The 8,725-nt window shown below is 39.1% G+C and overlaps 3 protein-coding genes across 4 annotated transcripts in view; 1 reads left to right on the plus strand and 2 right to left on the minus strand.

The window, feature by feature from the left end:
• The window catches only part of LOC113684268 (MKI67 FHA domain-interacting nucleolar phosphoprotein-like), a 10,051-nt gene extending 2,507 nt beyond the window's left edge, over window positions 1-7,544 (minus strand). The window contains exons 1-4 of one of the 2 annotated variants that reach the window (XM_027201610.2): window positions 7,418-7,544; window positions 5,679-5,807; window positions 4,491-4,599; window positions 3,197-3,303 (exon numbers count right to left, since the gene is read on the minus strand). In XM_027201610.2, coding sequence (XP_027057411.2) covers window positions 3,197-3,303; window positions 4,491-4,599; window positions 5,679-5,807; window positions 7,418-7,528 — 456 coding nt within the window. In that variant the 5' untranslated portion in view covers window positions 7,529-7,544. Of the gene's footprint in view, window positions 1-3,179; window positions 3,304-4,490; window positions 4,600-5,678; window positions 5,808-7,417 lie in introns of both variants that reach the window. The other variant, XM_089183498.1, reaches the window with a different exon arrangement.
• On the minus strand, window positions 92-2,924 carry LOC149039636 (uncharacterized). The gene is made up of 2 exons (XM_089183496.1): window positions 2,454-2,924; window positions 92-2,180 (listed from the first exon to the last, which is right to left on the minus strand). Exons 1-2 carry the CDS (start codon window positions 2,782-2,784, stop codon window positions 610-612), a joined length of 1,902 nt encoding a protein of 633 aa, XP_089039622.1. The 5' UTR covers window positions 2,785-2,924; the 3' UTR covers window positions 92-609.
• Window positions 7,545-7,607: 63 nt separating the features above from the next.
• The window catches only part of LOC113684273 (putative malate dehydrogenase 1B), a 1,619-nt gene continuing 501 nt past the window's right edge, over window positions 7,608-8,725 (plus strand). The window contains exon 1 of the mRNA XM_027201617.2: window positions 7,608-8,725. This exon is cut by the window's right edge and continues 501 nt beyond it. Within this exon, the coding sequence (XP_027057418.2) occupies window positions 7,652-8,725 (1,074 nt within the window). The 5' untranslated portion in view covers window positions 7,608-7,651.

Genomic DNA, 8,725 nt, shown 5'->3' on the forward strand with positions numbered 1-8,725 from the left:
CCTTTTTTCAATGACTTGTCACATCCACAGTTTTTAGTTAAACCATATAAAACCATATATCACTGAAAAGCTAATGAATCACAGATTTCAGTTTTTTCAATTATTTCTGCACACAGTTTATTTGTAACCTGATACCAGCAAAATATTGTTACCCCATACTGTGCACAACCCACATGTACTCTAGAAAAGAAATCTTGATATGGAATGCAGCTAGCTCTGATTTGTTTTTATAACTATATAGTATATAGGCTAATCATGGGGATGAGCATAGAGTTTTAAAAAATATAAAAAACTTTGGTTCCAGCCTCCAGTTAAAGTAAAGCAAAATTTTTGGGGTGAATTTCCACCACAATTTTCTTTGTAACTTTTGACAAAGTAAAGCTACAGAAAAACCCTTTGCTCATTCCCAGACACTCTTTGAAAGCAATAAACATTGAAAATTTCAAGTCAATTGGTTAAATCCTCTATGAGATATGTTTTCTAGAATGCGCAAAATGCACATTTTGAGAAAAGTGCGATTAAAGTTAAAAAGCTAAAACGAAGATTGTCTGCACAAATTTGCATGGCTATGAACTATCCAATATCATAGCAAATGTTTCTTTCAGTCACTTAGAAGCCTCCAGGTTCATAGGTATCACCATCAGCCTCCCGTAGGGCATCTTCTCTGCGTGTGCGCCTCATTTGCTCTCCTTGCCGGCGCTTCTTTTCTTTAGCAGAGGTCTGAAGGTCCGATTTTCTCAACCGCCTCTTGTCCTTTTCTTCTGAGGCCTTCTGAGTGTACTCCCCTGCTGGAATTACCAGTCTCTGCATTATTCTTGCTCTGCTGGCAGCTCCACTATGAAAATGGCACACAGTAGAAGCAACTGCACATCTAATCACCTTGGCACCATGATGCTTGTGTTTTGGGCAGCGTGCCCACACCAGTCCGTTGATGCATTCATTGCGATTTTGGGTGGCGCCACGCACACACCTTTGGAGCAGCTTAGTTTCACTAAGTGTGATGAATGTTGGCTTCAGCAGTTCAAAGAACACTTCAGGCAAACAGTCACCTGCTTCATAAGTATTTGTTCCAGTAGCACAATCTTGTTGCCATTTACACCAGGAATCCTCACCAACAGGGCAGAAGCGATGTTGTTTAGCAGCATCTTGTGACTGGACACTGTGATGGAGGATGGCAATGATATTTTTCTTCATGGTGTAAACAACAACATCAACCTCTCTTTCTGTTAGGTTTGCTTTAGTTAGGGTGTTTTGTCTAATGGCTAGACCATAGTACTTCTGAAGGCGTTTAATGCGGCTCTCAGTCAGTCGGCCCCGTCCTCCAATGGGTTTGCCATCTGCAAGTTTACCTTTGGTTCTTGCTTTAAGATTAAGTAGGTGCTTGCCCATGCGTTTTTGCACGTGCCCAACACAATCCAGTTTTTCCACCTTGCAGTCATCGCCATATATATTCTCCACAGTATTGAATGCCTTACTGTCTCCGTCAGAAACCATCCATTTATACCTTATTTTATGCAGTTCCACAGATCTACTCCAAACAACTATGGCACCCTCAGCTTCCATTGCAGGTGAGCTTCCATTAAAATTAATGTCACACTCATTGGAAGCAAGATGCTCAATCTGCCATGCTTCGAACTCCCCGTCAGTTTGACACTGAGACCTTTTCATGGTACATTTCCGGCATTCTTTTGAAAGGACATGATAGTCAAGAACCTCTCCAGTGTCTACAGATATAACAAAAACAACTCCAGTCAGAGAGGTAAACCCCCTTTTCGCCCATGTACCATCAAACGAAACGGCTGCATCGACTACATCATCATTGACTTCATCTCCACTTTCCTTCAGGATGTACTCGCGAACTCTTATCCCTGCCTGTGTCATTTCATCTTTGGCTTCAGCTTCTAAAGCCTCAAGTATTGTGTCTACTTGTCTGTAATAAGCAGGTAGTGATAGACATGGCATGTTCATGATGCTGCAAAAGGTTACTAGCCCTTCATAGCCACCTCCTGTCTCCAGAGAATGATAGACTGCACGACGATTTACGTCAAAAGATTGCCCTTTCTTTGTTATTGTATCTGATGTTTTCAATGGTGTAGCTTCAAGGCAGGAGCTACACTCCACAGAGAGGTCTGCCATTAGCCCATTTCTCCCAGAAGAATTCTCCTTCAGAGTTAAACTCCCTAGAACATAATAACAGTATACACTAAAGTTATTTTGTGCATTCTCATACATGTATATGAGTCACAAAATTTATTCACCACATACCACACAACAGACAGTTACAACTGTAATTTTTAATAAATGAAAACAATAAAGATAGTACTGAAGAGAAGTAAAAAAACATTCTTAGAGAAAAAAATGGAAACTGCACACTGTTACTAGCATATGCTACGAGACATGAACAGTAAAGAAAAGGTTAAAAGTAAAACAGATGTTCACTTATGTTTTCTCACCTTCCTCGCACACATGTGCTTCAGACAACGTGGCATATAATTTCTTGAGGTCTACAAGTCTGTATCCCTCTCCCTGAAAATCATTTACATCAGAAATCTTTGATGAACTATCTGGTGAATCTTCTGGTCTCATTTTGAGTCTCGAAGCACTGATGGAAGCACTTTCGGCATCTGACAGAGCCTCATCACACGAGGAACTCGATGCTGAGTTTGTGACTTCTCTATCCGCACGCGGCATTTTCTTCGCTTTCCTTGCGTATCTCTGCACTCCAGTAAAAGGCTTTCCTTTCCGCTTTCTTCTATATACAGTATTCTTCTTCCCTCCTGGCATTTTAGACAAAAACTTCGCTGATATAAAACTCGAATCTCGCTCTCACAGTATCTCCACAGTTGAAAACACGCCAGCTTTCAATCCCACGCCACCTCCGACTAGCTATACTTCATGTAAGGGGTCATATAGCTTCCTCTTGAAAATACTGAGGAAATTCTAGGAATTGGATGGACTTTCGGGCTTCAAATTGGAGCAAGACTGAAAGATGCTACGTTGCGTTGCCATGGTAACCAAAAATATTTTTTTACTAGCTTGCAGAAAACTTATCGTAGGCAACAAAATAAAGCAAATTAGTCTTAAAAACTCATGTCATGGCTTTCTTCTATGCCTGAAGTTTCAGATTTCTCCAAAAACAAAAATTGCATTTTGTAGTCAAATTTTAGGTTAAGTCCCACCTTAAGCTTCTGCACACCTTATTGTGCTTTGTTATTTCTTCTTGCTGCCGCGGTATAGAATAAAACTTCCTCTCTGATCCTTTCCACAGCCTTGGATGAACCTTTTCCTTCGAAACTACTTTGCCTGTAGACACAAAAGCAAGCAAAGGAAAAAGGTTGATCTTTTGTTTTGGGTATCAGGAAAAGGAAAATCTAACCTCCAATTAAGATTTGGATGCTGTTCAGTTGCTCTTGGAAAGTTGAATAATCTACCAACTGAGATACAATGAACTCCTCTGCAGGGATTTGAAAATGTTTTGAAGTAGGCATCAGACTCTGCAATAGTATGTGACTGTGAAAAATTCATCAACCCTTTAACTCCCAAGATCTGATTGTTAATTCTCCCCTCTAGCTGCTACATAGTTCCTTGTAAATTAGTTACGAGAATTTGGTGTTAGATCAAGAAAACAACTTCTACCTGACACATTTGAGTATTCTCGTTACTTGCTTGCTGGATACTGCATGGATATTGTAGGGAGAAGTTACTTGTTAATCACTTCTGGGAGTTAAGGGGTTAAGGACCTTTAGGTAACTATTTTAATCAGAGTAACTAGCGACATGTTATCAAGTAGCAGTTGGAACTCTGGCGGCTGCCGGCTTAGACCCCCCCTTTTTTTTCAAGCAAGTATGCAATATTCAGGGGGTGAAAACTGGTGAGTACCCTCTGTTTGTTGCAGTGCAACACCCTCTCTCACCCCCATCCTTTTTGAAAAATTTGGCTAAGCCCCTGCTGGACCTCTTGGTCATGGAGTCCTGCGCACTGACCATTGGGCCAATGTGTGTAACATGACCTGCCAGTTGCTGCTGACAAATAATAGTAAGCTCATGTTTAATAACTTCTTACTACCTTTTCCCTGCAAACTGTATGCTACTCAAGAAATACTTAGTTGTATCAACAGATACCTGAAAATAACTACGGTAAACAAACTTGACAATCAAATTATAAAACAATTATTAAATGCAGTCATCACAAAACACCATATCAGTGTGGTGCAGATCATATTTTTACCACAGCCTTCAGCTTTGAGCTGTTCACCAATAACAAATAATGACACTTTGTCTCATAACGTAGCAACTATTTATGGTGGCCAATTTACATTATCCACTCAGTTGAAAAAATCAAATCATCTTTTTATAATTCCCACCTACATCGCACTAAAGTATCTTTAGAAACTTAATCCCATTATTTGATTGTGTGATAAAATTTGATAAATCTTTGCTTCAAATCAACGTGGTTTCTTTTTTAGTGACACATTACCCAACGGTACTTACATTTTAGTAATCTCCCAAACATCATGTAGTTGTCCATAGTTTCAGCTGCAATCTTGGCCACTTCGTCACAGGAAAACTCTACAAAGGCATATCCTTTTGACCTTGCAGTCTATATAGTGACAAAAAAATAAAACAAAACAAAATTAATAAAGCAAGGGAACAAATAAATTCTTTAATCTTATCATGGCTGTGGTCTAGCAGCACCCAGTGGCCCCTAGCACCTAACTTTTGCTCATGGGCGACTTAGGAATTTTAGTTTTTCCATAAAAAGCATATGCTGGGCACCCTTGATTTCACAGTTTCAGAGATCTGGGCTCCCTTCAATTTTTCTTAGAGCACAACCTTATCTTATCTTTGAGTCCTTTGTGCTTCAGTAATGGCTAATGCTAAAATATTAGCTTGTCAAAATTTGTAACTTTGATTTTCACCCTAACATGAGTATGTATATTCTCCATAATGTTCTCTATACATTCCCTAAGGTGCTGGCAGGGAGAATGTATTCAACAATCAAGAACTTTTTTTAGTTGGTGACCATTATTCTCTTGGGCTTAATGTTTGATTCAGATGTGATGTTATAGGTAGAAATTAAATGCTAGTCACTCTTAGAGGTTTAGGGGTTAACCCTTAAACTCCCAGACCTGATAACATGGATCATCCCTGTTACAATTCCAATATGTTATTTGGCAAACTGGTTCTGAGAGCAGACAAGCTTACCAGCTACAGAGAGTTTTCATGTGTTAAGCACCCTATAGTTTATAATTCACCAATGAATTTCAACTGCCTGCAGACATAGCATGACAATCTATTGAAAAACTAATAAATTTGCTAAATAACTTCTCCTTGTCTTGTTTCAACATCTGTTACTGTCCCCAATAACAACTGATTTCAGGATCACCTTTCTCTGGATTACCATTCTATTTAACTCTTTACACCCTAATATCAGTATGCATGTTCTCCATACTGCTCCCAATACATTTCCTACAGTGCTGATAATGAGAATTTGTTAAACAATCCAAAGTTCTCTAGTTGGTGACCATTTCCTTTATTTATTGGGTGATTTGGGGGTGACTTTGTAAGGAGAAATTAGAAGCTAGTGGCTCTAAGGTGTTTAAGGCTTAATAACAGTATAATAAACATTTTGGAGAAATTCTGTTTGCAAGTTTCTTCTTAGGAATCTCAGCCTCCTACCTTCTTACTTCTTGATAATCTGACTTTATTCACCGTGCCAAACTGTGAGAAAAACTTTCGTATTTGACCTTCATAGAAGCCATGTGGAATGTGACCGAGGTAGATAACACCAGGTGTCAAGTCGTTAGCCTAAAATAAGATAAATTATCATAATGCTAAGTTAGTACAAGTACTTTGATTGGTCAATTTAGAAGGCCATATTCCAGTGGGCAGCCCACTAAATTCAAAAGTTTAGTTGAATTGAAATCTTCCACTTCTTTTTGAACCCAAAGATATAACAAATATATCATTGACCTCATTTTCTCAGTTCATATTATACTTTAAAGAACCTTGTTTTTTCTGCTAGGTGTTATTGTCCACATGCTTCTGCTCTAAGCAGAAAAAACTTGGTCTGCAACTTAAGTATGGACCTCAGTTATCACTTCATTACATGTGTGCTGAAATTTATACTTTTATTATGTGGACGTGAGTGTTTTAGTGAGAACTAGACCACTCATAGAATCAATATGAACACAATCTAGTGGCAATATTGAGAAACAACATCTCAATTCCTGCCTTTTCACTTCACTGAATGAACTTGGGGTTTGTTGTTATTTGGAATATTAAATGGTCATAAGATTTCTTATGGTAAGTGAAGATGTATATGTATTTTCCTAACAACAAGACAACAAAAACACAAAAAGAAAACCTGTTTGATCTTAAGATTTTCAAGGATTTTCTGAAAAGTTGTAACAAGTCAAAGGTAAGTTTTTATTCTGCTTGTGCTAAACAGCCTTCAAAGGTTTTTAGTAGGAGTGAATGTAAAATTATCTTATGATTCAAATTAAGAGTTAGTAATTGAATTTTCATTAAGCTCTTAACACCAGTTCACACGTATTTCAGTGTAACTGATGGTCCTACATGTAAACCTTTTGTAATTTGGGCACCAGGTGTTTTGTTTCTATTGATACAAAGTATCTGCATTAAAGCCAAGTTTTCAATCTCTTCCATGTACATTAATTGTCCATGTAACAAATATGAGTTAGCTCAAAGATGTGAATTTTAAGTTCTTGCAGCATGAATAATGGCTCATTTGTGAGCTATTAATCATGCCACTTGAACATAAAATTCATATCTTCTCATCACCATGTACTATCCTCGTCATATTTCAGAATTATTGCTATGATCACTAATTAAGTTTTTTTTAAAGGAAACGGCTTGAGATAGATCATACACATTCCAAAATTTTTCGCCATTTCCTAATGACACACAAAAGCTGTAGGTTAGCTTCACCAGGATGCAAGCAATTGTTCACTGAATAGTTTTAGCTTAATAAAAACCCCAAATGTTTGGCTCCAGTCCTGTCAAATTCAAAACCACTGACTGCAGAAACTTCCCAAAAATTTTCCAACTTCTCTACAAACACATTATGCACACAGTTTGATTGGTTCTTTCGTATGATCTATGGAAGGACAGAGGCACATCTTAAAAAACTGATAGAATCTGTGTTGCCGTGGGTCTCTAATGTGCTACATCACAGAAGCTAGAGGACATAAAAATGTGGCAAAAACATCAGTGACACACTTGGCTGCCCATCATCTGCCACTTTTTAGTACTTCTGCGATCTATTTCTGAACAAACGCACGGGACACATGAAATCTTTTCGTCGAGCAAACAGTTCAAAGAGTTGTAAGGAAAGAAACTAGGGAAACAGGCGACAACATTCCCTTAACTGCAAAATAAAACAATTTCCTTCTTACCGTCGCACTTATTCTTTTTACTCTATCCTCGAATTCTTTCTGTTTGTTCGAATCAAGAGCTAAAGTTGCCATTTCTTTCGCGTTACTCTCTTCGTTGTTTTCATTCGCCATGTTGCAAATTTTTACCACGTGCACGCAGAGCGCATGTACTTAAGAATATATACGAGCCCGCAATTCTAACAAGAGAACCATTGCCTTGACAACTACAATAAACCGCTCAGGTTGGAATACAAAATGGCGAAGTATGTTATTGCTGGAAAGGCAAATTGCCCCTTTTATTCTAAAGCAGAGCTTCTTGCCGATGAACTTTCGTTGAACTTACCAGATTTTAAAGTCCACAAGATCGTCAAGCAGCCAGAGGATTGGGAAGGTTGGCTAAAAGAAACCTGCGAAGAAAAAGGATGGAAACATTCTAGTTCTCCTCTTGTTTGGAGGGAGCTTGTCGATCGAGGTGGAGCAGGTATTCTTCTTGGCGGATGCGATGACTTCTTAGAAATGGCCAGAGGTTATTATGGCATCACTTCGGTTAAGATGAGTGACGAGCTGTTAAATATCGCTGACGAAAACCTTCAAACAAAGATCGAAATTGATGCCGAAGAGGAACAGAGAAAGGCAGCCATTAATCCGTTACGAATTTGCGTGTCTGGTGCATCTAACGCGTTTGCTTATGGTGTTTTGAGTTATTTAGCTCAAGGAGAAGTGTTTGGGATCGACCAAGAATTGAGTATTTATCTGCTCGACAAGGCTGACTCTCAGGAAGTTCTTAAAGGTACAGCAATGGAGATCCAAGATTGTGCATGGCCTTTGCTCAGAGATGCAGTACAGACATCGGATCCAGCGATCGCTTTCAAAGATGCCAGCGTGGCTGTTCTGCTCGATGGCATTCCCCTTGAAGAAGGAGTTGATAAAAAGGAGCAACTTCTCGCTAATGCTAAAATTTTTAAGGCCCACGGAGAGGCCCTTGATCAATATGCTAAGAAAGACGTGAAGGTGCTTATCGGAGGGGGGCCGGCAAGTGTCAACGCTTTTGTCGCCAGTAAATTTGCTCCCTCAATACCTAAGAAAAATATCTGTGCCCTGGCTCGTCTCGTAGAAAATAGGTCGAAAGGGCTCTTGGCCAAAAAACTGAATGTCAACACCGCAGGAATAAAAGATGTCATTCTTTGGGGTAATATTGGTGTTCTTACTACAGCAGACCCTAGAAATGCCAGGGTCCATGGCTTTGATGGTGCCATCTGGGGACCACATATTCCTGGATTCACCCGACACGTACCAGAAATGGTCCATGATGACAAATGGCTGGCAGGA

The sequence above is a fragment of the Pocillopora damicornis genome, chromosome 9, assembly GCF_964200805.1.
Source record: "Pocillopora damicornis chromosome 9, jaPocDami1.2, whole genome shotgun sequence".
NCBI classification, from domain to species: domain Eukaryota; kingdom Metazoa; phylum Cnidaria; class Anthozoa; order Scleractinia; family Pocilloporidae; genus Pocillopora; species Pocillopora damicornis.

Excerpts from the sequence above, each read along its gene's own strand:
- LOC149039636 (XM_089183496.1), bottom strand. The coding sequence starts at position 2,784 with ATGCCAGGAGGGAAGAAGAATACTGTATATAGAAGAAAGCGGAAAGGA. Across the intron at positions 2,181-2,453 it reads AGCACATGTGTGCGAGGAAG|GGAGTTTAACTCTGAAGGAG; the intron begins GTGAGAAAACAT and ends ATTATGTTCTAG.